Below are 27,512 nucleotides of genomic sequence, written 5' to 3'. Positions count from 1 at the left end.
CCAGCACCAGTGAAGGTTAAAATATCCAGGAGAGCTCCAGAGATGCTCGGTGCAGCACACCTCACTCGACGACGGCAGCTCTTAATTTCTGCATGGAGGTTTTGTTCATGTTCGTGGCCTCACCTCTGGCTCAAGCTTAGGGAACAAAACCGACAATTACAGGAACATCTGGTTTGTCTTCTCCACCGTGGTGAAAAAGTCACCAGGTTGATCTGAACTGCAAAGAGGTGTTGGCTCATTAATGCTAACGAGAGCCAAAAGGGATGGTGCAAGCCACGTGGCAGGGAAGCTACCCCTACTAGCACCAGCTGGTCCCAGCCCTGCAGAGTTTTGCTTCATCATTATTTGTGGTGCTGAAAATAAATGAGTGGTTGGAAGTGAGATGGGGGTAGAGCCCCGGGTGCCTGGGGGATGTGCCTGGGTGAGGCCTCACCACCTTTCTGCAAAGGGGTTTTCACAAACCACCCCCGAGACCGATGTCCCATCTCACCTGTCCTCTCCACAGTCTCCCTCAAGGACACGAAGCGGACAGTTGAATTTCCATCCCCGTGCTGGTTATAGGCGAGGAGCTTGACTTCATACACCACCGACGCATCTGTTTTGATGGAGACACAAGAAGGACGTTTCAGGTTTAATCATTAGCACTGCCTCCTCGAGTGACGCTTATTTAGGAAACGCGCATCTTACCAAATACCCACAAGATGCTGCACACCAGTACCTTCTACTGGGAAAGCACCCCAAAAACCTGGGGGAGAGCTGCAGTATCTCCCGTTTAATGGCTGTGCAACACGGCCGAGCTCTCCCATCACAACAGACTCTCCCAGGGCCAGGAGGGGACATGGACCAAGCTGTCACCGTACTCACCCAGGTGGGTAATGTTGTAGGCTGTTACGTTGCTGGGCAGTAGCACCGGACCTGTGTACTGGGAGAGGTGGACCTTGCGGTAATACAGCTTGAAGCCTTCGTGCTGGCCCAGTTTGATGGAGGGCTCCCACGTAGCCTGGACGGCGGTGCTGTTAATGACTTTAATAAAGAGGGATGGCATGGCCGGGACTGAAACAGAGAGAGAAAGACAGTGGGTTGCATGTGCTTGCTTTTTTTTTAATCTGCACGATGAGAAATTCCCCAGCAGCCTTTCCCTGTGGTCACTGCACCGAAGAACGTGCTAGATGAGATATTGAGAAAAATTCAGGTCAGACCAGATCCTGGTTTAACAGCTTTGAACTTCTTCAGGGAGCTGTAGGGGTTTCCAAGGGTTTCCTCTCCTCGGTTCAGCAAGCAAAGAGGCTACTTTTACACTCCGGTTGCAATCTGACGCTCACCCCCCCCTTGGGTCAGGGCAGGAATGCAGCGACTTTGGCAATGCATTCCCAAATTCCACTTTTCTGCCCTTGCCCTGAGGGCACTGAGGACCTTTCAGAGTGATTAATCCCCCAGGGAGGAAGGAACCAGAAGGGATGGAGTCGGAGACATCCGTCTTAAAAGCGTGCTAGGTACCTGCACTGGCTTGCAGGGCGCACGGGAGCTCGCTCTCCCCGTTGGCTTTAGGAGGGAGGTTTGTGATTTCTGTGCTGGGGACTGAGGAGAGAACTGGGGCATCTTCATTAACAGCCCTAAATACCGGAGCAGCCTGAGATCCCTGCACAGCTGTGGCTGGCTCCTTTTGACAGGCAGGCACTTACCTGGCCCTAGGGGCACACGGGGGTTTAGCTGGGAAGATGTCCCTGCTGCTGCCCGGTGTCACCGACCCTCATTCAAAGTCCACCGGGATGCCTTTTGCTCCAGTCAATGCCCCCAGACCCTCATTCTCGGGGTGTGCTGCAGCAGGGGGACACGGTCATTTCATCCCCAGGTCCCCAAAAAGCTGCCCAGCTCCATCCTGCCCTGGGCTGAGAGGCAAAGATTTGCAAACCAAAGCCAATTTTCTTGTGATGTAAATATCTAGGTTTTACAAAGTTGGTTCTGCACAAACCCTGCCCCGGCGCTCTGTGCAGTGCTGGGTCACACAGGACCACATTTGCCCCATGCCTCTTCCTTCCCCTCTCCCTCCCTTTCTCACACACCGATCACAGCAATGCAAAGATTTGTCTCAGGAGGACGTTTCACTGATGATTTTTTTTTTTTTTTTTTTTTTCACCTTATTTCCACTAAACACCCCCAAGCCAAACGCTCCCATCGGTTCCCCAGCTTCTGGCACCAAAAGCAGCAGGCGCTGCAGGCTCTGCCCTGCCCAGGGCTCTGCTCCGGCACCGGGAGGGAGAAGGGTTTTCGGGCACTGCTGTACCGGGCAGCAAGCTCAGCTACACCCTGCCGTAAAATTATCATAGAATCATCGAATGGTTCGGGTTGGAAGGGACCTTAAAGATCATCTAGTTCCAACCCCATTATCCAGCAGAACATCAGCCCTGCTTCTCCAGCAGCCTCCAGGCTTTGAGGTAGAACTATTTTTCCAATTCCCCGTGATTACAAGCTACAGAAGTTCCCAAATAGGAGGACTGCTGGGTTTGCATTGGACCGATTCTGCTTTTTTGTCTTGTTTTTTCCCCAAAGGGTATCTAAAGGATAAGCAGTGCCAACCCGGCCTTTGGCAGAGTTCAGCACAACCATTCAGTGAGCGATGGTGAAAAGCGGATGAAATGTGGCCGTGTCGATCTAAGACGGATGACAGCTAAAAAGGGCATTTCCTCCATTTAATAGTAAAGGCAAAACCGCACAGCACAACGGTTTGCCTTTTCCCAGGCACCAAGAGCTGAAGCTTTCCCAGGAGGAGATTTAGGGGAAGGAAAGAGATCTCTCCTGGTGAGCAGGAGGGTCTGGGCAATCCTGTCTCTTCCCAAAGCGATGCTCCCCTCAGGCTGCAGGGGCTTTACCTGCTGCCCTCCAAATAAGCATGGGGAGAGGAATGAGTCCCTGCTGACTGATGAGCATCTCCATGTGGATTCAGGAGGAAAGACTCAGAGAGCAGCTGTCCTGGCTCAGGTTAATGAGATCCCATCCTGCCCAAGTGCTGCCAATGGGAAAAAATGGGTTGAAGTACTTCTTCCTGCTAGGATTTATTCTGATTTCATTGATGGGAAGGCTGTGCTTAGCAATTTCTGGGTGCAAAACACAGAGCAAATTCTATTTATACCAGCAAGTGCCATTCTTCTCATGGCTGCGTATTTTTGCGATCCAATTAAATACTCTTTTTTTCTAAGTCTCCCAATTCCCTTTAGGGCAAAATTAGGAATTGTCGGGATCCCCCCTCTGAGAAGTTGGACTCTTGCTTAAAGCATCATTTTCCAAATGACTGGTGAAAACGCCACGGAAAGGGAAATCGCATTATCCCATGGACAAAGAAACACTGATGTGGGCCATCCTGATTTGCGAAGAGTTGGCTTTATTTTATGGTTGCAGAGCCTTACATTTAAGAAAAACCACAAGAATACCTCTCCTTCAAAGTATGGAATATATAGTATTTATTCAAACTTTGAGAGTATATATATATATATATATGTATAATATTGATTATATGTATGCACTCGCAGAATGCATGTGCTGTTTATAATGTCATTACACAAATAAGTGTATACAGATGGAGTATATCTGCCTGTGTGTATAAATATATGTCCACACAGCAGTGTATATGTGCTTCACAGAAGTATATATAAGACATAATATGGATCTACTATAAGTGAGGCATCTCCCTCATGCTAAGGGCTGGGATACTTGTTTTCCTCTTCCGTGCTGTTTGGAATTTTCCCCAGGTCATTTCAACTTTCTTCTTGAAGGCGTCTTTAGCCGAAGATGACTAAAGGAACGGTCTTCATCCTAGAGAAATGTCAAAAAGTCCTGGAGAAAACCCTAAAAAGCATTAAAAGACAAGAACAAGGAGCGTGTGCTGCTTAATGAAGCGGAGAGAGTTTGAGATTTAAAATACCACGGCATTTGTGAAACGGCGTAGAGGAGAATGACAGGGAGGAGACAGGAGGACCTTCCTAGCGAGAGAGGTTTGTGGAGGACAAGGCTCACTTGGGCAGTTTCTCTACGGCTTCTTCCCTTCTGCTGTTTATACAAAATTATCACTGGCACAGAAGAAGGAGCACCGCGCTTCTACAAAGTGTTGGAGCGTACTCTCAGCACAGGCTTAGCCCTGAAAAGCTGACCTCCCCAGGCCAAAAGCAGCCCTGCTCCTCAGTACCTTCACCATATTCCTACTCCAGACAAAACCAGTGTAACACGGTATAACCAGTATAACAGTCTCCAACTGGCAGCATCTCTGCTGGCCACTCCGACAAGCACCGCCATGGCTGTGCCGAGCCATCCCCGGCTGGCAGATTCACCCGCTGTGCCCTCCCCACGCAAGGCAGGACACGGCAGCGTGGTGACACGGGGAGTCCGGCCACCACAGGGCTTCACACCCATCTCTGCACACATCTCACGCACGTCGCGCTAAGCCAGGATGGCAAAGCCACGACACGGCGTGTCAGGGAAATCCCATCCCTTTCCAAGGCTGTCAGCACAGATCCAGGGGCTGCCTGAGCCCAGGGGAGTCACAGCTCTCTGGAGCACCTCGGGAAGGCACGGGGTGAAACGGCTTGGGTGTGAGAAGAGGCGAATCTGCAGCAAAACCTTAATCTGGTGACAAAAGCCACTGGATCCTGGCTCCCTGACCCGCTCTCACCTCTGAGAGCAGAAGGCAACAGGCACCCGAGTGGAGCAAAGCAAACAAATCAAGCCAGAACTGGGGCTTTTAAATCTCTTTTTATCTTCCTACTAGGCAAACGCAAGCTGGGATTGAGTGATCTTAACCAGGCCAGCTTGTCCATCCTGAACACGCAGCTAATTGCTGAAGCTTCGTTAAACAGCACAAGCCTTTTTTAAAGGGTAGCAGAGCAGGACAGTGATGCCTTGAAACTTCAGAGACCCAGGAAATTTATGATCCCGTTACCAGATACCTAACTATTCCTGGCGTGATTGAAGGTAATCATGACAAAAAGTCCTCTCTGGCTTGACCCAGGCTTCTGCAGAAACACCAAGCTCTATGAAGCATGGCTGGCTTTTAGCTCCTGTAGCTGAACTTAGAGCATCGGGTCAAGGAGTTTCAAGTTTTGCCTTAGTCCTTCCTTCTGTCTCTAAATTGGAAGGAAAAACAAACTCTAAGGGTGACCGATTCCCTGCAGAGTACCAAGGAAAATAAACTTGCAGGGTAACAACCCAGCAGGGCGAGGATTTATTGGTGTTGTTGCTTAAATGCTGTAGTAAACATCCGCAAGGGCTGAAGACGGAGTGAGGAATGGATCCCCCACCTAGAAGTCAGCGCGCACTTTCATTTGATCCTAAATAACACCCTCACACCCAAGGCCCTCTCTGCTGCAAATTCCTAGTTGCCGAGTGTTCATGAGAACGATGCAATGCTAAGACGTCAGCCTCAGAATGTGAGATGAGCCAGGATCCAGAGGTGCTGGAGAGGTACGTGAGTCTCTAGGAAAATGTTCCTAAAACACCAGCTGACAGATCACACTGGGGCTGTGGTTTCACGCTGGTGTCTGTGTGCAAGGGTCCCGCATTAAAGCACCCGCTTTCTTACTGGGGAAGCTAACTGGTGGCCACATCTGGGAGGCCGAGTCAGGGAAAAAGCCTTGGAGATCACCCTAACTTCCCACTGAAAGGGAAGGCTGCTCCAAGGCAGGGACTTGTAGGTCAGGAGAGCTGAGGTCTAGTGTGATTTCTCCAGGGTAGAGCAGAAAAAATTCAAAATCAGAAAAATGTGGTACCTATCAAGTAAGAGCTGTGAGTACCAGAGCTGCTGGAGGATGCTGAGCCTCTGCTTGAACAGGAAATCTGCATTTAGCAAGCAGTTTAGGAAAAGCCCAGAGCAGCCGCAGTGCACGAGACCAGCCAGACCTGCGCTCACCCCTGGCTACAGCATCAGCTGTGAGAGGCAACGCTGCATTTAAGGCAATCAGTCAACCCCCGTGTAACGACAGTAGTGAATTTTACACAATATCCCAGAGTACGAGGAGGAGCGGGAACAAGGAGCACCAACACCGCAGGCTATGTGCCAAAGCGCTCCGGAGTGGGTATCGGGGTGATGGGCGCTCTGCTACACACAGCGGGTTTCAGCATCTGATGGTCCAAGCGCAAAGCGTTCCTTACCTTCTCCCAGCGTGCTCACCACTGTGACTTCGGAGGCTTTGCTGGCACCCCGGGAGGTGTAAGCCTTTATATAAAAACTATAGCTGGTCGAGGGCTCTAAATCAGTCACTAGCTGCTGGAAGGTGCTCTTGCTAACAGCCTCCTGATACTCCATCTCTACGGGATCTGAAGTGCAAAGAAAGAGAGAACAGAGCAGTGTTAGGCTTTGCAGGAGGTAGAGAGACTAAAGGGGTTTTGCAGGTGGTAATTTTGGTCCCTGAGGTGGATATGTATCTGCCCACGTAATTTTCTGCTGACATGTCTGTGCGCTTTGCCAGAGACTTAAGCTGGCAGCAAGATCTGACCACGCAGCTTCACCCTCCCCATCCTTTTGGTATTTACATCAGTGTTACTGCCTCATCTCTGTCCTTCAGAAACATGGATACAATGGAAAACATGGGTGGCAGCACTGTCTACTGCAGTAGCGGGTCACGTTACTAAATTACGGGAAGGCTGAGGATGCTCTGGGCAGTGGGAAGAGCACCGTACCTGCAGCTTTCCGAATGTGCAGCACATAGCCGATGATCTCCTTGGTGTTCTGCAGAGGCTCTTTCCAAGACACCTGGATGGTGGTTGCAGAGACCGTCTCAGCCTTCACGCTCTGCGGAGGACCGGGCAGCCCATCTGCCCACAGGACTGTCAGGCGAGCACTGGCTTGCGTGGAGCCGGCGCTGTTCTCGGCGATGCACTGGTAGATGGCTTCATCCGCCTGGTTGATCCCATAGATGGAGAGAGTGCTGCGTGGGGACACGAGAGGGACAAGCATCTCACCGAGCGCTCTGCAGTGGCTGTCCCTCCCCTCCAGCCATGCCATGGCCCCCGTGCTGGCTCTGATGGCATCCCGCATGCCTCCAGTTCCACTGAAAGCTTCCAGGAACATGTGGGCTGGTGCTTTTGCGGAAGGAAAAGCCCAGGAGGTGGATACATCATTCCCCGGATCCCATGACTGGGCAGACTATCTCCGTCTCGACTTGCAGAGGCTGTGGTTCAAGTATGGCCAGATGGGGACACAGAGTGGGATGGGGAATGGCAGGATCTGAAGCCCTGAATTCAGGAAGATCCCAGCCACGCTACAGAGGTAGCCCTGTGGCAAACGCATCCATACGCCCAAACCAGCTTTAACTGGCTTAGCTCCAGTACACACCAGTGAGACCCATCCAGGCACCGCACACGGTTGCTAAGCCAAGTCTAATCAAGCGCAGCCAGAAAGCCCTCTGGTGATAGCTCTAATTGCATTATAGCCCATTAGAGCAGTCTTAGGGTAACACTGGGATTAGCGGAGTTATCCAGCAGGGCTGCAGCCTCAGCTCCCGCTTCTGCATTTTCAGGAACATGATCACCACGAGCCAAAAGCCAAAGCTTAGGAGCAAGTCGCAGGTTTTGTCTGCAAAACCTTTGAGTGCGTTTTTGATGCTGGCACATCAAAGCTTGCTCTCCCAGGGCAGCAACCAGAAATGGTTCTTCCAGCCTGCTCTCAGCAGCCTCCACAACAGGCTTAGATGCTGTTTTCAGCCTCCAAGATAAAGACAGGATGTTTTCATCCCTGAAGGAGGGGGAAAAGCCACCGATGTACCAGCTTCCCAAATGAGTGCGTTCTGAGCATGGTGCCCATCTCCGCACCACCTCCAGGAGGGGTGTTTAGTGGCTTGACGGGCACAGGGACAAGCAGAGTCCTTGCACGTGTGGCCACATGGACCGAAGCCCTTTCTGCTCTGCATGACCTTCCAGCAATGGTTGTGTACAACCGCAGCAAGTTCAGGGCCAGACCAAGGGTCGTACTGCCCAATATCTTTAAAACAACGCCAGCAAATACTGACTCAGAAATAATTGTGCATAATTGTGCAATAATTAGCTCTGCCTTGCCATTCAGCGTGCAAAACAGCTTTTCTTAATAACGTTTGTTCATAAACAGTGACCCATCGATGAAAACTTTGCTCTCGCCAGGGCTTGCGCCGTTCCTCAGAAACCAAGCCAGGAACAACGCGATTCAATTTGTGATTATCCAGCAGACACAAGGCCACATAAATAAATAGCCGGTGTGTCGCGCTTCCAAGACATGGGGTCGGAAACCTCATCACACTGTGTCCAGCTCCGAGCTGGAAATGGAAAGGCAGCCTTTGACGCTGGAGATGTTTTTACCAACCCTGAGGCAGCAGCTCAGGTTATGATAAAATATGCTCACAATGCCCTGGGTCCTGGTAGGATGTTCCCACAAACAGGGCATCTCAGAGAAAATTTCAGAAATAAAGGTCCAGTAGGCTCCCAGACCGGACCACCTAAACCTGGCGGACAGCTTTTACACCACTGTAAATTGTATTTGTTACTGCAAACTGCGGGGATTGACTAGTCCTATAGACAGGCTGTATGATATATCCCCACAGCACTGAATAAAACACCACTCACCGCTGCCCCCTCCCCGACTTCCATTTCAGAGCATCACCCATATCTGCACCACTCCAGATTAATCCCTATTTGTGCATCTCTACTTCCAGTCCTGTCCGGTTCGTGTGAACCGGACTTTGCTTCTGCCTTGGCATGGAGGCATCGCAGTCTCCCAAACATTCGAGCTTCAGCATTATCTCAATGGCTTACGCCAAAGCTTGCATGAGCTTTTTCATTGCTATTTTTCTGTACGAAATTACCCAAACCTAACTAAATCTACATCCACTGCTTGCTCCTAGGGAGAAATAAATTATTTTCTTCTCCTGTGGTGAATTCCAGGTGGACTTGGGACTTGACTGCACGTGAGTAAATCCCAAGCACCCCTGCTGATGCAAGGGGCACTTGATGGCTTTTGGGGAGTCACAATCAAAGCTGCCTTATACGTAAATGAAAAATTGAACACGGAAAGTGAAAATGATAAATAACCTGCCACTGCCTGCCTGTATGTCAGAACAAATGCTTCTTCTAATTGCAGCAAAATATTGGTCTTCCTATATTAAAATTTATTATTGCTGTTGATTTAACATTCATATTTCTGCCTTGCAAATTATCGGGGCCATGGTGAGTGAGCAAATGTTTAACCGTCATCTATTTATGTCCTGCGCCTTTGTTTCCTTGGAAACATTGTAAATGGAATATCAAATGTGATGGTTTCAGCTGATATGGTGATTTTAGAGAATCAGCCCTAAGCTCCCCTCATAGCCACGGGCTCAACGTATCTGATTAAATGGAAGGAGAAAGGCAGGGCTGGGGTGGGGGGGCGCAGGGAGGAAGGACCCTGATGTGTGGCTCAACTGTGTCAACAAGGGCTGACTCCTGCGAGGACAGATGGCAGAAGGCAGGATTATGCCGTCCGAAAGCTGTACTTGCAGCTCCGCACAAAGCAGATGTGTGGAAGGAGCAGCAGCGCTTCCTTCTGCCCCATCAATGCAGGGATTATTTCCACGCGGGTGCCGTGCATCTGGGCACCCAGGAGCAGCCAGGCCGGGCTGGCGCCTAAGTCGGGAACAGCGTTAAGCTTCCCAAACACAAAGCAGCCCAGGAACTACGAGGAGCATTTAGGCTCTGCTGCTTCCAAGTGTATTTATTCGCTTTACACGGAGAGAGGAAAAGATGCGGAGGAGGGAAGAGGGGAGCCTGGGTGGAAAGCAGTGAAAGGGTGCAAGGAGCCTGATGGCAACAGCATGATGCTGGGGCCAAAAACATCTCTCCCCTGGGAGGAATAGGGGCTGAGCAAAGCTTGTCTTGTGCAACACAGGTTGCTGGATGCCAGTGGTCCTGGAGCAGGACAGCACTTGCCACTGGGACCCAGAGCCGGGCAGAACCTTAGTCATCCCAGTTGCCTCTCTGCAGATGTCCCAGGGTGGCCAGTAACACTGTCACACACAGTCAGAAGAAATAAATAAAATACATTTCTGCAAAGCAGACATGGCAGGTAGCTGGAAACTTGCTTCAGGCTTTGCAAAGTTCATTTTCATTGAGATTTACAAGGCTATGTTTGCCGTACCATGCAGTGAGAGCCTCGGCCATCCATTACCCAGGGCCCACGTCACCTGGAACGACGCGCAGGCAAGGGGGTCAACAAAACCCCTGGATTTTCAGCTATGCCTATAAACCTGGGTAAGGAGCAGAAACCCAGCGTGGAGATGTTGGTGAACAGAATGCCCAGCATCTAAACACCAGCTTCACAAGAAGAGGGTTTTCTCTCTCTCTGTCGGTCCTTCTAACGCCCGCAGGCAGATCTCTAAAGGAGGCTGCCGAACTCCCTGCAAGCCCCGGCATGAGCTGACGCACGCTGGGAGCTGCGACGAGGAGGGCAGGAGCTGGCAGTGAGTTACGTGAACCCCTCAGCATCGTCCCAGCTCACACCTCTGCTCTGCCTCCGTTTTCATCTTAGCTATTGACACATCCTTCCCACCTTTGCCCACCACGTCACCCCTGGGATGCGGAGGATGCAGCACGGCAGGGTCAGGGTTCGGTCCAGCCGCAGACCCCACTTTCCCAGGTTTCGCTGCTTTTTGTCTTTTTCTTTTTTTTTTTTTCAGGGAAGCTCAAACAAAAGGAAAATATGTAGTTGCCGTGTGAGGAGGCGCAGAGAGTCTCTGTGCGTCAGCCATCTGAAATATGCAGCGTCCTTTTATTTCTTCCTGTCAACAGGAAAAAAAATCTGTCACTTTGGGACATCTGCTGTTGGAAAACTTTCCCGCGAGTGCCAGACTGGCAGCGCCGCAAGCACGTCAGATGAGGCGAGATGCCAGAAGGCTTTCTGCTGGTCACCAAAGCCGCTCGGCGAGCCGAGGGCTCCATCACATCTCCGCACAATGCCCTGACAGGCATTGATGGAAGTGGGGAGAGGAGCCGCTGCAGATTCACACCCGGCTGAGCTGAAACGAGAGGCCTCCGCCGCTCGAAAGCCGCCGTATTCCCAAGCTGTCTTCCCAGTTCATAGGCAATGAGGATGACTGATCTGGCTCGGGTCAGGGGTCCGGGCCGGTGACCGGAGATCGGCTTTCCAAAGGCTCCTCTGAAAAAGTCTGAGAACTGAAGGAAGCCTCTTCATCGATTCAGCAGCACAAAGAAGAGGGGCCCATCTGGAAGGATACCGGCATGCGCGCGCGCACAGGCGCACAAAAGAGGGAGTGTGATGAAATTAATGCAGAGCGCAGGCTGTGGCTAGCGGGGAGAGCATTTTAAGTGCTAGCAGCTACAGAAAGCCACCGGCGCCACATTCAGATGCCCCATCTCTGTGCCCTCTGTGCTCTGCCTCCATTTGTCACGGGTCACACTGTGCCACGCTGTGCCAAACCACGCCGTGCTGTGCCAAACGAACCGCTCCTGGGCTGCCGGCCGGCGCCGCGCTGGAAGGGAGCTTTTTCCCCTCCAGTGCTGGTTGTTGGCAGCTTTGCAGAAATGCCCTGTATTTCAAAGGCTGCCTCGTACAGGCTGAGAATAAGGTGCAAAGCTTGAAGAGTGACAGTCGCCAGCCCAGAGGGACACTGCAGACCGTCCCCAGCCCTCTGTGTTCTTACGCCTCCAGAAATTAAATATCATGCAGGGCTTCCCAGGTGAAATTGGGTTGTGTTATGCAGGAGAAGGATCCCTTTCGGCACAAACTGGTTTATATTTAGCTGGCCGGGATCCCAGCCTGATTCCGCAACTAAAGACTCACCCAAGCGCAGTTTCTGGAGGGATGCTGCTGGTCCCAGCGGGGTGCACGGCACTGTGGGGAACCAGCCCACCCTCCCCGCCAATGCTGGATGAAAGGGCTGGATGAAAGGCACGTTAGAGATGCTGCTCCTTCTCACAGCCCTGGGAGAGGACGGAGTCCGTCGGTACAGTGTGTTTTCTACAAATGGGACGTTGTAAACAGCATCGTATTTGCTACAGGAGGCACAGCAGTGGCACCACTTCATCCTGAAATGCTGACCCTTCTTTGCTGGCTTCACGATGCCTGGGTTTGCACTGTCTTGACACGACACTGAGCACACGTGCTGAGCCCTTCTGGGAACTTGCCACTGCTCAGGCACCACGCTGGGGACAAGCAGGTGCTGGCCCAGTTCCACAATCCAACCGGACACTAAAAGTCTCTAGTGTTGGAGGCTCTCAGTCCCTTGGTTCAGCCCTGGTGCACATCAGAGGTGGTCTGAGCCTTCCCAGGTGGGAAGAACAGGTCCAACTGGTGCTGCAACTCATCCGTGCCTTGGAGCACCTCCTAGAACACCAAGCTCCGAGCTCCACGAAGGTGACCTTCAGCAAGTGAGAGGCTTCAGTTTCCCATGTATAATTAAAGGACTTTTCCCCCACATTCAAGGCACGAGGGTCCATCTGCACTGATGGTGGGGCAGTTGTGTCCTCCCATCCCTGCAGAGCTGGGAAGTGCACTTCCAGGAGACAGCAGCCAGAGCCGGCTGCTCCACATTACAAGACTTGGTGGTTAGCTGGGGAACACCTTGGCTGCCACCCAACCTGTTTTCACAAGTCAGAGAGAGCAATTGCAGATTCAACTGAATCCTGTCCCAGGGAGGGAGCAGAAAAGTCTTTACATCTGCAGGATCACAGGGAAGCACAAAACATCTCAGGAAAAGCTACTGAAGGGAGGGCAGATGCCTACGTTGGTAGCTAATGCAGACGGCTGGGAGAGCTATCTGCTGCTAAACGGAAAGTCCCCCAAACCTTTTTCCCAGCAAGGAGCACAGACGTTGGAGAGGAAAAATGCCCAGCCAGATCCAGGGGAGGCTGAGTTTGGGCTGCCCCACAATGGGTTCAGTCCTGCCTCAAAAGCTCCTGTGTAAGAACCAGTCCCTGCAGATGTATTTTGCTGCTTGCAACAGTTTGAAGAAACACTTAAAACCCCGAATTGGTGATGCACTTCAAGAGCAGCTCACTGGAGCAGCGCACAGAGAAAAATTACACGGGCAACTTGGTAGCAAAATAATCGCAGCCACAAGAGGAGGAGAGACTGATGCCTGCCGCCATCAGCTGCTCCGGGGCTGCTGCAGATCCCTTTCATGGGATCCAGCTGCGTGATCCCACCATGGGATCCCTGCTTAGTGCACGGAAGGCGGGATCACGCTAATGCCCCACTGCTTAGTGTGGCTTTGGGCGCTCGTGCAGAGACTCTCCTTGCGAAGGCCATTTCCACGTGTCTTCCCAACAAAGTCAAACCCATAAATTATTCTTAAATCAGGAGCAGCTGGTTCACATCCCTGTCCTCCGTATACTTATTTGTCATGCTTCTGGGAACTGAAACATGATTTGCTATACGGTGCTTCCCATAGTCACCAATGGTCTTCAAACTCACTGCATAAATAACCTCCAGGCTTGCCTGTCCTCCCTTAAGGTGTCCAAATCCGTACAAATTCAAGGGTTTGTTGGGTACGTGCACCATGAAGGGATGTACAAACCTATCTGCATCTCTCCGCTAACGTGGGTCTTATAGAAAACAGCCACCTTGTGAATGACAGGCTGTGGTTTCCCTGGGTTTGGTACCAAAAGGGTTGTCCCGTCCCAAGTGCTTGTGCTAGGATTAAGCAACACGACAAGTGCAAGAAAAGCAAAGTTGTCCTGAAGTTCATTTACCGAGGAATATTTCCTCTGATGAACACTGAGCATTTGTGGCCCTTGAAGTGGGTCGTTCCCAGAGCACTGAAACAAGTGCAAATCAGTGAGGAAGAATTTAAAAAGGAGACAGTTCATAAGCGAAGGTCACCAAGGAGAGCAAATGCCACCTGAGCCCAGGTTCTAACGAAGCCTTTTTCCGGTGGAACAAATGAAGTCCCTTAATTACCATTTTGTAAATAAAATCTTGGAAAATCAATATTTAGAGCCTGCCTTCTCTGAAGATGTTGGCCTTTGTTCCTTGCTATTAGGCAATATAAACCCTATGGTGTGATGTACTTCTAGGCTGAAAATTACCCCCCTGAACCTGATTGGGTCAAAGGAAGAAAAGCAATAAACCTTTCAGAGCTGTAATTCGGGTACTATTTCACGCTTCCTTGTAAATTTTGAAGTAATAACCAAGAAAGCATGATTTTACACAAGCCCACAATTAACTTGGCCAGTAACTGCCCCTTCCTTCTGCAGCCTGCTTTCGGGACGGGATGGTGATGCCGGGTGGGAATTTTGCTGGAAATGCCCATTACAACTCTCAGGCATTTGGATCATAATTAATCTGAATCGCCGCAGGAACAACATAGGCAAAACGGCATCTCTGATCAACAGAGAGGGACAGACCCTGCGGCTACTGGACACGGGGACGGCTCCACCAAAGTCAAAAAGGCTCCGTCAGCTTCTCCATCCGAGAGCGTGGTCCAGTGCAGCATCACCCCGACAACTATCAGCTCCATCCCCAACCCGGGGACTGCATGGCAAGACAGCCCCATCATCAGCTCCTTCAGTCATTTTTATTCACAGCTTTTAATGGAAAACCCCACAATTCCCTACGCCTGAGCCTTCATGCATTTTTCATTAACAATTATCTGCTATCCCAGAACTGCTTTTGATTTTTGCTAATCATCGATTGGATATTTTGTTCCCACACAGCTGGCATTTTCAAAACATAACAACCACCTCTGGAGAGGGCACAGCAGAAGGCTGATCTTTAATGCTAATGTGCCCAGAAACCGTCAACACATCAGGTGATGAGAATTCACATCTGAGGGACCACAAGGGAAGACGTATTTATCGGATGCAGCCTGTGAGGCTTATTTTACCGTGCTGAAAGACTGGAAGTTGCTTAGCGAGAGACCGTTTGACATCGTACCAGCAGCCACATCTGATCTGCAGTGAATCCAGTCCTGAAGCTGCCATCCCACCCCAGTGACGATGGGCTTCCGAAGCCCCCTGACCTTGAGGGTTTGCTCTCCTTGGGTTTGCAGTTACTGCATATGAGAGACAGCGTGGGGTGACGTAGATGCCAAAGGGCCCTTCACGACTCTGTGAAGCAACAGTTTGATGGACGGATCTTCCCATCGGCTGTGGGTTTGTGCAGACACGCTACTGCCCACAGGAGCGATGCCTCAAGCTTGCAGGAGCAGAGCGGCATCTGGAAGGCAGCGTGTTCTGCAGGTCCGGACCTCACTTCTAGCTGTGTTTGTTTACAAGAATAAAGCTGCTCCTCACAATACATTTTGCAATCAATTAGCACATGATATGATTTGGGATGATTTACTCTTCTTTTTCTAAAAATCCCTTTGGGGGCATTCAGACCTTTATTGCCATATTAAGCAGAGTTTTAATCCAAATGAATTTTCTAGGAAACCATGTAATCTAATTAAAAAGCTCATAGTGCAGTTTAGTAGCTTCATTACTACTAGATTCGAGATCCATCTTTACACGGACAAATATTTTCCAAGTGCAATAGACTGATAAATCCAAGGCATAATCGCAAACTGATTCTGCCTGGAACTAAGTGGGTTACAGCACTTAGTCATGCCCATGAAAACGAAACAAAGGACAACTTGAAAAAGCTCAGAAGAAAACCCAGCCGTTGATCTGTTTCCTCCAATTCATGGAGCACCCGGCCCTGCTGTACCAGTGGGGGCATTTTTCAGCTGACAGCTTTGGAAACCACCAGGCATGGCCGCTTGCCTGAAGTTGGGGGGGGTCAGAGTAGACCAAGACTAGTGCGAAAGAAGCCAAAAGTTCAACATCGTCAAGTACGATGGCCTTAGGGCTCAGCTTTACAATCGCGTTACTATAGCTTGAGAAAATGCCACGTGTCAGCTGAGCCCCAGTCACTGGCTGAGCTCCCTCAGCCTGTGCCAGATGCAATGTAATACGATCATTCAGCTCGCACTGGAAAAGACTGACGCTAAATTGCATTAAATGATCGCCATAAGAAAATGATTACAGCGATGCTCACCAAGTCGCAGTTCACATGCACATGTGGCACAGCTCCAGGCACAGCGACCTTGCCAGGAGACATGACCATGACCAAAGACCCTACTTTTACCTTCCCCAAACAGTGAAGAGGAACGGCTTCACAGGCAAGATATCTAGGTGAGATGCAGAGCTGGATTCAGCATGAGTTTTGTCATGGGTTTAATGACCGCTTGTAAAGTCTTTGGTTATTTCTGAGTTCGCTTCCTGGTCAATAAAAGGGGATGCACTAATTTCCCTTCTCCCATTTCTGCTCTGTTCATACCATAAGGGCAGACATGCTTCAGAAATCCATGCAAGGAACTGGACACCCACGAGGCTGGACTGAGTGGCATCTGTCTGTGCACACACAAAGTTCCCTGCAGCACTAAAAACTTCCAGCTCAGAGAAAACCTCCACTGACTGAGAAGATTTTATCAGAACTCACACCTTACCCTTCTTGCAACTCACATCCTTCCCTCTTCCATAGAACAAAGCTTTAAAAAAGCCTCAAACCTCAAAACAAAATGCCATATTATAGAGACACTTAGAAAAATAAACCCGCTGTTCTCTCGTGATGAAGAAGTCATGGTGCCCACACAGCCCTTTCCAACAGTCTAAACTGAAGGTCTGGACCCTCCAGCGAGGTTGGATAGTTGTATTCATGAGACGCATTTGTTAATACAGACAACAGCTATATGACAGCATAGGGTACGAATCTCTACCAATAATTTAGGTTTACAACACAGGTACTATTATTTTTCAGTATACCGTTCCGTGCTATTTCCATAGAAACTATGTTGTCAACTTGTAATTTTCACACTAAGTGCATCCCACCGTATCATTTCCTCCGTACAAACATCCCCATCCCCTCGCACAACAATGCAGTTATTTAGTACTCAGAGAAAACACTCTTCCCTGGTGAGATAAAAGGCTGAAATTCAGTGTAAGTCAGCTTACACGCAAATATTATTTCAAATATTTTCAGGGAAAAGTGTATTTGCGTTTGCACACCCAGGCAGGTCAATATTCAGGGGTTAAAGTGTGGTTCCTCCACTGTGAATGTGGCCCCTGCCAATTCCAGGGGTAACATTTGGTCCTTCCAGAAATACCCAGATGATGACCAGGACTGAAAACAAACTTTTGTTGCGTTCCTGCATCATCAGGCAAAGTCTAATGCTGATGGCCTGGTACAATAAAGGACAAAACACTAAAATGTAAGCCTACAAAGAGCAGCTAGTAGGACTGGAGCAGTGGTTTAGTGCATTAAAGCCCAAGTTAAATCCACAGACCTCCTTCTGAACATCGCCACCTTCACATTAGCTCTTTGCTAATGCAGAAAGCAAGCCAACATCTCTCCCACTTCCCTTTCCACTGGAGTCCAGACAGTTCAAAAGAACGGCTTTTAATTCAGCCCCCTCAAGAGCAGGGTCAGGAAGCATTGTGTGACAGCAACCCACCTCCCCTGCCGAAGTCGAGCCGGCTCTAAGGCACTCCCTTTTCAAGGTGCTCAGCAGCAGGGCTGCAGTCGCTCTGGACCACTCATGCCCATCTCGGCCTCCAGCACATTAGCCACTGCCCAGCGCAACAGGGCTACGGCGAAAGCAGGGCTTGCCCGGCTCACCAGGACATGCTGCAGACCCCACTGCTCTCTGCCAGCCTTCGCCGATCCGTCCAAAAAGAACTACTGCACACACCTGCCTCAAATCCACCGCCTGCGCAAAAGCTGAAGCCTGTGTGAGCCAACTTGCTCTTTGCCCATGAACGACACCTTCGGGGGCAGCTAATCCTGGAGCATCAGGTAGGTGATGTCACTCCTCCACGTGTGCAGATTGACCCTGGGGAAGGGCACAACCCAGCTGTGCGTCTCACACTGCCCTCGACCCCACGCTGCAGTGCCAGTGGCCAGTGAACAAGGGCTTACCTGTTGTTGTTCTTCAGCTTAATGTGGTCGCTGGTCTCCAGGATCTGCCCGTTCCTCAGCCAAGTGATCTGCGGGGGCGGTTCCCCTTGGGCCACGCACGTGAAGATGGCAGTAGTCCCCACGGGCCTGGAAATGGACTGGGGATGCTGCACAAACTCGGCAGGGGCTGCAAGGAGGAAGGAGAAGCGGGGTGAGAAAAGTCATAATGATCCCGCTTCATCCTGATGAAAAGAGCAACCTCATAGCCTGGGCTTCAGAAAGCCTCATCTGCCTGGGAACATGGGATACTTGGCCAACCCACAGCACAGACAGCAGATAACTATGGTTTGGATGGCGTGTCTGTAATCAATGCAATGCTGCAATTTGGTTGCCCGTCCTGGCAGTCACAGCTTCATAGCAGGCACCCAAAGGTCAGCTCGGTGCTGCAGGGAGAGCCGAGGTGAGTCCTGCAAGGTTGAGGCAACCAGCATCAAGGTCTAAGCCCCTTCACCACCCCCCAGTCTCCCACTGAAAGCAACCCCAATGCTGCAAAATAATCCGTTTCCGACAAAGGTTGTTTAAAAATGCATCCTGCCTGTTAGGGGAGCAGGCTGGAAGGTCAGCAGTCTCCGGTCGTTTGCACACACATAAAATGGAAAGCGTGCGTAACCCTTCATCGCGCATGGCACCACGCAGGGCCACGACCCTGCCAGAAATGAGCCCTCTGCTATGGAGGCTTTCAAAAATCAGCGTATATCGACAGTATGAAGAGCGGTGAAGGAAGGAAGGCTGCAAGTACATGCAGTAATTATTGCATTTGCGGCTGGGAAGATCTGCTGTTTCAGCAATGGCAGAGCAATGGCAGAGCGACGTCTCATGGCTTCGCACAAAGGACCCATATGGCAGTAGCAAACTGCTTGCAAATGGAAAGAAATGTACGGATGCGCATACAGTGATCCGGCCGGTTGTTCTTTCCCCAGTCAGATTTGCTGCTGACTCTCCTGGTAGCAACAGACTGGGGAGCCTTTTTTACCCCAGATCAGTAGCCTGGGACTCTTGGGGTCCTGCCAAGCCCGGCAGAAGACTCCACCATGCCTGTAACTGTTGCTCACCTCGTAACCAAACGTTTTCACCTTTAACAATAACATTTTTAAACGGAAAGTGATTTCACCCCTTCTAGCACCTCAAAATAGATTTAAAATCATTTATCAGAATAAAACAGCGTACCAGCCTACAGAAAGCAGAGCCTGAAAGACACTGCCAAAGAGGTGAGTTTATTCAAGCAGTTACGCTTCAAAGGGCAAGGTGATAAATATACTCCAGGTTGCTGCTGAGACCTAAAATCAGGTGGAACTGGCAGCAGCCGCAATGAAGATAAACAGATGAAAGGCACGGGCCTGTAATGAATGTACTGACCAGTGTCACATAATGGATGGCTGGCGCTAAATTTTTCCAAGAAAAGCAAGATTATCCAGGGACACACGCTCAGTGCCACTCGCTGGCATTTTCCAAGCACGGGGCTGGCAGGCTCTGCCACCAGCAGAAATTCGGGGATGGGAGAAGGGAGCAAACTGGACCAGCAAAATGTGTTGAGCGGTGGCCAGGCTGCAGGCGGGAGCAGCTGTATAAGAGCAGAGCTTTGTGGTTCATGGCCAAAAAATACCCTCAGGGTTTGCTGCAGCAGCACGGGGTGATAAAGCTCTTCCCCAGCCGCGTGCACGCCAGGGAAGAGCATCGCTACTGCTGCAACAAAGCCAAACCACAGGCAAAGGTGCTTATGTGTAAGAGCAAAGTCACGCATGTTCTAAGTCCTGCAAGCAGAAAAGACACAGAAACTCACCGAAGAGCCCGTCTACCTCGAAGGAGCCCCCTCTTTCATTTTTAATAATCAAAGGGAAGCGGAGCACGGCAGGTCCGACTGATGTTAGCAGTAGGGGGTACCGCCGGCAGAGTTTACTGTCAGGCCACTTCTGCCGGCGCTCGGGTCTACTAATGAACCTGATCTCAGCAATGTAATGGACACATATTTCCAGAACCTCCTGCTAAACTTCCCCAGGTGCCAATCGATCCCTTGTCCTTCTTTTTCCCTCCTACATTTTTTCCTCCCTCTAGACTTATAAATTAAATTCAGGATGGGTTCAATAAAAGTTGGAAGCATGGATAAACAGGGGGAAAAAACCCCTCTTCCCTGCAGTGAATGGTCCCTTTGTGGAGTACAGCGAGAGCATTAGAGACTTGATTTTCAAGACTTCCTTAACCTCCCGCCCCCCGCTTTGTGCTGGCGCGGTTTTGCAGGAGCAATTATTTAGCGAGTGGCTGTGCACCTCCCTGCTTTCATCTGGGTTCAAGAGTCGCACCCGCAATACTCGCAGGTGCACAACCCCGATGCCAAGGAAGGGCACAACCATCTTGCAGCTCCTGGCTGATGCTTCATTAAAGATCCCGCCGCCTGGCTCTTTGCCTCCGCCTCCCCCTCGCCTTCACCAAACCTCTAAACCCTCCATTTGTTCCAGCAGAAACAAAGTTTAAATATGGTAAGAGGCATCCGGCGCAACCCTTCTGGAATCGCCGGCTCTCCTTATCCTCCCTTATTAGCCCGTGTCAAGAGGGAGTAATTGGAGCGGTGTCGCGTGTGACTTGGGGGTAACGAACGTGCAGCTGCGGCCGCTGGCTCGGCGCCAGCGATGCTATTCAGGACCGCGGCCCCTCGGGTTCCTCAGGTCCCTGCTCCCCTCTGCCGACCCTCCTCTTCGCTGTCTCGCTAAATACAACCAGACAAAAACCCCGGCCGCTGTTTAACTTGCTTAAACTCTCCGGGGAGCAGGCGGCCACTCCTTCAAACAGCTCCCACCTCCACAGTGCCGAGTGGTCCCCGCTCGGTGGCACCCCTCGCTGCAAGACACGGGATGCCCTTCCGCTGCTCCTGCTCCTCCTGGCTTTCTCCAGGCATCACTCCATCCTGCTCAGGTCTCACCTTCCCCCTTTGGGTGCAGAAGGAGCAGCCGTGTGAAGCTGTAGCGGCAAAAGGGCCCAGGCTGCAGCAGAAACCCATGGAGTTAAAGGCTCCTTGTCCCCATCACCGGCTTCCAACAGATTCAGAGAAAGGACATGGTCCAGGAGCCACCAGGATCTTAATTTGGGGATAGACATTGCTGCAAGGAGATACACCTCTGCTATCCCGGACCAGGGCACACCTAACCTGGTGTTCGTACCAGGCAGGGTGCCTGAGATGGCTGCTGGTACGTGATCTGGGGCAAACGGCTCCTTTCCTGGACAGAACATCATCTGCTCTCCTGCCCCTGGGTCCTCTCGCTGCCCTTTCAAATGATTTCAACAGAGTTTGCCACCCTTGCCCCTGGTTTAGCGGGAAAGGAGCAGAAGCAAAGCCCTGTCTTCAGCCAAGCCCTGCCTGCTGCCAGCCCTCCACCCCCCCACCCCCGTCATTCATAATTAATAGAGCATCTTGTCAGCGCTCATCTCGCCCTGCACGGAGGCGCAGCCTGAACGCCTTCCCCCTTCCACCCTACGTGCCAAAAGGCTATGGCAGGCCGTGAGAGGAAGCGTCTCTCAGGCCTCCATGAAGATCTTGACAAAGATATTAATGAAGATCACTGTTAAGAGAAGAGGATTTAAACCTGGCAAGGAGGAGCGAGCAGGAACCAGCCCTGGCTTGTGAAGTGTTGATTATTCAGGACTTAATGGGAGGGAGGGGATCATGCAGTTTTAATGAATATTTAAAGGCGTGACATTGGTATCAAAAAGCAATAAGAGTTAATACCACCCCTGGAATCGTTAGCAAAGTGCTTCAACAGCTTTTACTGTGCTCAACAAACTCTGATAGCATGAAGATGCACCAAAACTGCAGGTTGTAACGGGAGATCTGGATGGGCTCCACATCTTTAGGGACATCTCATCTCAGCAGTGACCAGCCGCTAGTGTGTCCCCCAAGATAACAGGGAGCCTGGCTGCCCTTACCGTGAGTTTGCGGTGTGGTGCTTGTGGTAGCACCCAACAGCTCGCTGAGAAAGGCTGGCCTAAGGACTGGGGAGGACCGAAAGCTGATGCTCCGGTGTCAGATGAATCCTTGCCCCTTGCACCTCAGTATGAAGCCATCATTAATTCTCAAGTAGCCAGAGTGGCAGGGTGAGGGAGGGAGGCTGGGGCAAAGAGAAGGAAGAATAACATGGAAACAACAAAACCTCATAAATTAGGCTACCGGAACCTACAATAACAGTATAAAGGAGAAGACCGGTCAACGGGTCAGTCAGTCAAGCACAGCATCAAATGAGGGGAGATTTAAGACAAAGAACTGCTGCCCACTTGGCTTCTCTCTACTGACTACAGAGGATGCCCAGATGCTTACGTAGGTAACTTAACTAGTTAAAAGATAACTTAACTAGTTAAATTGTAGAGCTGGTGGGATTGCTAGGGCCAAAGATGGAACCCATGACTGTCACCCCTGGGAAACAGGCAGAGACTACACAAGGAGGCTGTCATGGAGTCTTTCCATCAGCCCTCAGCGGGTATCATGAACTTCTTGTCCTGGCAAAGTGCAGGGCAGGAGCTCCACAGCAGTGGGACATGTCCCCACGTCACCTACTGGCGTGCTCCTGGGAGGATGCTCCGGAGGGCTCAGGTACCCCAGCTCACTCCAACATCCCAACGGATGAGATCCGAGTGCCCTTCTGTCCCTGCATGGTGCCTTTTCTTGAGAAGGAAAACATGGGCAGGAAGGGGAATGCTACTTGGGGCACATTGGCCCATGCAGCATATACTGATGTTGGTTTTGCAGCATGAATTTAGGGCTAAACTCGAGGACAAACCGAATGCCACAGAGCCAAGCCTAAAACACAGCAACCGCAATACATCTGATGATGAATTCAACCCTGCAGCCAAGGCTTGCAATGCCAGCAAGCAAGAACGATGGAAGAAACATCAGGAAACGCAGCAGTGGCTGGATCTGCTGGACCAAGGAGCGCTGCCCGGTTCTGCCAGCAGAAAGCAAAGCGAACAAGGCAGTCATTGTCAGCAGAGCCTTCAAAAACATGTCCTTAAGATGGGCACTCATTTATGAGATGGGATCTCATTTTTCTGCATAGCTTTCAGGAGGAAATGAAGCGTGGAGTGGAGAACACTGGTGACCATCTGGCCATTCACAGCCCATCAGTTTGTTATGACACCAAACACATAATAAAGCACAAAAGATTGCACAGGAGGTAGAGAGAAAGCGCTTTGAGATATTTCTTTTTTTTCCTTGCCACCGAAGCCTGCTCTTCCCTTGCACCACACGCACGCACACCCTCCGCTTCAGCCGGTGACGCATTCGGCCCTTCGACAACTCCCCCCGTGAGACTTTCATTCGCAGCCCGGCACAAAGCAATATTCAAATGGCTGTGCCGGGATCTGAAGAGAAAATGGAAACTTTCTTGTGTGAGAACCTTACAAAAGAGATCAAAGGAGCCTAAATGGCCAGGGGAGGGCAGGGAGGGAGGGAGCGGGGGATTGACGCCTTCTCCTCTGAAGGGAGGAGGAATTCCCAGGAAGATAATAAGACGGCGTTAGATGATCTGAAGGAAAGCCTGCAATGCGAAAGGACATTACTGCCGGAGCAAGAGCGGAGCCCTGCACCAGGACACCTCTGCCCATGCGACTGCCACGATGGGGACGAGGACCACCGCTGGCAGCAGGAGGGTGGATGTGGTCTCAATCCCAGCCTCCCGATAACTCCTTGCCTTACAACAGGAAGCACGGTCCTTTCTCCCCCAGCTTCCCACCTATAAAACGTGCCTCCTTCAAAAGACGAGGGGCAAGTTAATTTGTGCCTCCGGGCACTTCAAGGGCCCCTGCATAAAGGCAGCAAGTACCTGGCCTGGCGTGCTTTGAGGACGCTGTATTGTCCTCTCCCTGTGCTAACTTCCTCTCCAACCAGGCTTTTGATAGCCCGCTCTTTGCTTTTATTCTCTTTACGGATGTAATTTGCATCACTGACATCTTGACAAAGATAAAACCCACAGTCTCCCATGTCAGTCATTATCGGTGTTTTCTTCCCAGGCAAACCTGAACAGCAATCATTTGTACCTCTCAGCTGGAAAATTCAGGCAAAATGAGATTCAGAGGAAGGAGGAAGGAAAAGCTGCTTCCAGAGGGAGGGTGAGAAAACCTGGGATGAGTCCAGCTGCCTGGCCAGGGTCTGCCATTAGCTTCCCTGGGGAATGACAGTCCCCCGAGAAACACAAAGCGTTTTATGGATGGCCAACACAGGTTGGGGTTCTGGATGCTCCACCTCATGTCTAAGGGCTACACCAAGGAGGCGCTGGCCATGCGTCTCCATACCACTGCCAACTTCTCTGCTAATGCTGAACGCGGGAGCATCCCCCTCCCACAGCAAGGCTGGGCTCCGAGGGCCCTGTGATTACCATTTTAGGGACAAATTCTCATCTTGGTTCCCTAGGTGAAAATCCACAGTAAATCAATCCCAGATGAACTCCAGCACTAGACCAGCTGTTCAGGAGCTGATGTTCAAATCTCCAAAGAGACTGAAAACTGCCCGTCTGTAGCAATGAGAAGTTGTGCCACCCTTCCCCCTCCCATCCAATTGCTAACAGGAACAGCCAACAGTATTCAATAGCTGTATTTTTTACAACTTCATAGATTTCCCAAGTAATTTCTTTTGGCTCTGCCTGCCTGCTTCCTGTACGTCAGCTTCGTCTTTGGCTTTAGTAGACCTCAGCTCTAAAGGGTTTGTATCAGTACAGTGCGGTTCTTCTTAATGCCCGGGCTTGTTTTTCTAAATAAGAGGACTTAATGGTGTGCCACATTGTCAGCTGACTGATGTTTGATATTTTGTGTGCCAGCCGGGAGGCCGCCTCGTTGCTTTGCTCACCCAGAAATCCAACAGCAAAAGAAATGGCGAGTTTCCACCTCCTGTTGTGTCTGATCAGCACATGGGACTCAGGAGGCACAAGCATGTGTATAAGCATTTCTACATTGTTCTTTGCTGCTCCCAAGGCAACAGGGAAAAGGGATGGCAGCGCCCAGGGAGCATGGCTGCTGCACAAGCGGTGCGGTGCCGGATCACTGCCAGCGACTCCCGGGACCTGTCAGGTGAGCATCAGGGCTGGAGCAGGGCACTTTCCCCATCACCAGCATGAAAGGTTCAATTAGCTCACTCCGGCAGGAGGTGTATAATTTTAGATTCAGGATATCATCAGTCAATAGTTAATGAGTGAACTGATGAGAGCGCGAGATGCTTTAAGTGGACTAGCTTGAAGAGGAGGTGAGTGCCTGTAATCAGGGGTGGATTACTGCCATTCAGAGCACGCTGCCAGCTGGGTTTGCCTTCTGAAATACTTGCCTGGCTCCCCTCACCATGGAGACTGGTCGCACGGAGCATGTGGAAGGGATTTGTTTGGTTTCTTGAGTGCTGATCTCTAGTCTGGGCTGGCTCACCCGTTAAAAGTGGCATTTCAGGACAGTTGCTGTGCGGAAGGGGAGCAACCTGCATCTCCTGGGCATCTCCCCCAAAGGGTGCTTTACTCACGTTGTGGCAAGGGGCTCAGATGCAGTGTTGACTGCTAAAGAAAAGAGTCTCACTGACTTTTTGGAAATGATTTTAGACTTACTAGGGCCATTTCAGTTGGACAGCAATACTCTGAGTGATATCCACTCCTGGATATTGCTGCAGGAGTGACATCTATCATGCAGTATGCAGTCCAGTGTGAGAACAGTGCTCATGTCCCCACATCGCTAAGGACCGTGCAGGGGTGACAGACGAATTTGGCTGATTAATTCAGCCCAGGCTTTCTGCTGAGATGTACTAGCGTGATAACAAGTATCAACCTGTGCCTATTAAGCGACATAAATGCCTGTGATGGGGTGGGAAACCATTGCAACCCATGCAGCTGAGGCCTCAGTTGAACGATACCTGGTTGCTACTCACCTGTGTGGGACAGAGAGACATACACCCACACAGAAAACCATGTGTCTAGAAAAGAAGTCCTTTGTCTGATACCCTCAGAGACGCAAAGTCAGCATCTGTTCAACCCAACCCACCACGGTGCCCAGGCAACGTGTCGAGCTTGTGCAGAGGGCACAGCGAAGGGACATCACCGGTCCCCAAGCCCCAGGTTTGCTCACCTTGTACAACGAGCCTGCCCTGGGCAGTTCTTCGCACCCGAGTGCCGGGTTTGTTCGCGGCGCACACATAGATGCCAGAATGCTGCACGGTGAGGTCTGAGATCATGAGATTTCCTGTCCCCAGCACCTGGATCCCCTCCACGCCAATCGGGCGGCCATCTGAAAGAAGGCGAAAACGTTAAGAGTCACATGCTGGACCTTTGAGTGAGGTTGTCCAGGCACAGTCCTTGGTGAGGTCCAGTCCAAGTACTTATGGAGTGCTGCCATGCTGTTACTGGGATTTGCTTGCCAAGTAAAGTCAGTGGGTTTTAGCTGATGCTTTTAGCAGAACTGCCTTCTGGAGAAAACCAGGATCCTAGCTTATGTGTTTGCCCAAAACCATACTTCATGCTGCTTGAAAAACCAAGGTACCGTCACAGGAAATGTGAAAGCTTTCAACCATACATTCAGATTAAGATGAAGCACCTGGAACACTTCAATAAAGTAGTTAAACCAGGTTAAATCATACCACCTTCTGTGAGCCACTGCCTGGGTTCTTACATTAGACTGACCAAGGATCCAACCAGCTCAACAGCCTGTTTCCAACAGAGACACTCTGGGAAGAAGACCACACAACGTACAGCAGTGCTTCCCTGATGCACTTCTCCAGCCACCAGCAATTTATGACTTGGGGATCTCCTGAACCAGAAGTTATGTTTTTTTGCCTGCTAACCCTTGATGGATTTTTGTGGCTTCAGAAACTACGTGAACACTGGATTTTCAATCCCTGAGCTCTTGAGCACACCGGGCCAAGGAGCCAAACTCTGAGCTGGTGGTTAGATCTGCTCAGCTGCTCTGGTTTGAAAGGGCAACTGGAAAGGGCTGCCTCCATCCTGAGTGCTGGGTATGAGGGAGGCTGGCAGGAGAGCAGCGATATTTCCAAAAAAACATGCCTGGGCTCCAGCACAAAGTCTTCAAAATTGAAGCGCTTGACGTGAAATAGTTCAGCATCAGGGAATTCACCTTTTTCCAACAAAGCCTGTTTTCACTGGAAAATTCCCAGCCAGCTCTAATTACAATGTGTTTCATTAGTATCAGGCTATTGCTTTTTATTGTTTCATTGGTTTGTGTTTTAAGACACTGTCTGACAAAGGCAGCCCTAAATCAGTCCTAGCATGTGTCAGGGTGTCGGAGCAGAGGGGCAAGGTGGGGGAGTGGTTTTACTGGAGAAGCAGTTTCATCAGATGGGAAACAGGACCCCAGTTCCTCTCTTGCTCATGGAGGAGTCTAAAGAACCTACAGAAATGGGAGAAGCAAAAACCATCCCTGGTGATCTCCCCACCTGACCATCCCATGAGCCCTCCATACACGTGTGCTCCGCACCAGCAGAACAGCCTGTCTTGTGCTTCAAAACTGTGGCTAGTAAAAAGAAAAATTCATCTGAAAACTGCCTCCTGGAAGTTCTGTTGGCCTGTGCCGTAACCTTGCTAAGGAAATGGAAGAAGCCAAATAAAAC

At 50.7% G+C, this 27,512-nt stretch overlaps 1 protein-coding gene across 1 annotated transcript in view; it reads right to left on the bottom strand.

The window, feature by feature from the left end:
* The window catches only part of IGDCC3 (immunoglobulin superfamily DCC subclass member 3), a 113,304-nt gene that overhangs the window by 8,231 nt on the left and 77,561 nt on the right, over window positions 1-27,512 (bottom strand). Inside the window, exons 6-11 of the mRNA XM_074600033.1 lie at window positions 26,018-26,176; window positions 17,903-18,068; window positions 6,667-6,914; window positions 6,139-6,303; window positions 865-1,053; window positions 491-595 (exon numbers count right to left, since the gene is read on the bottom strand). Of these exons, the coding sequence (XP_074456134.1) occupies window positions 491-595; window positions 865-1,053; window positions 6,139-6,303; window positions 6,667-6,914; window positions 17,903-18,068; window positions 26,018-26,176 (1,032 nt within the window). The remainder of the gene's footprint in view (window positions 1-490; window positions 596-864; window positions 1,054-6,138; window positions 6,304-6,666; window positions 6,915-17,902; window positions 18,069-26,017; window positions 26,177-27,512) is intronic.

This window comes from Larus michahellis, chromosome 9 (genome assembly GCF_964199755.1).
Source record: "Larus michahellis chromosome 9, bLarMic1.1, whole genome shotgun sequence".
NCBI classification, from domain to species: domain Eukaryota; kingdom Metazoa; phylum Chordata; class Aves; order Charadriiformes; family Laridae; genus Larus; species Larus michahellis.
The sequence above is the reverse complement of the archived record's forward strand: the minus strand, read 5'-3'. Positions and strand labels throughout refer to the sequence as shown.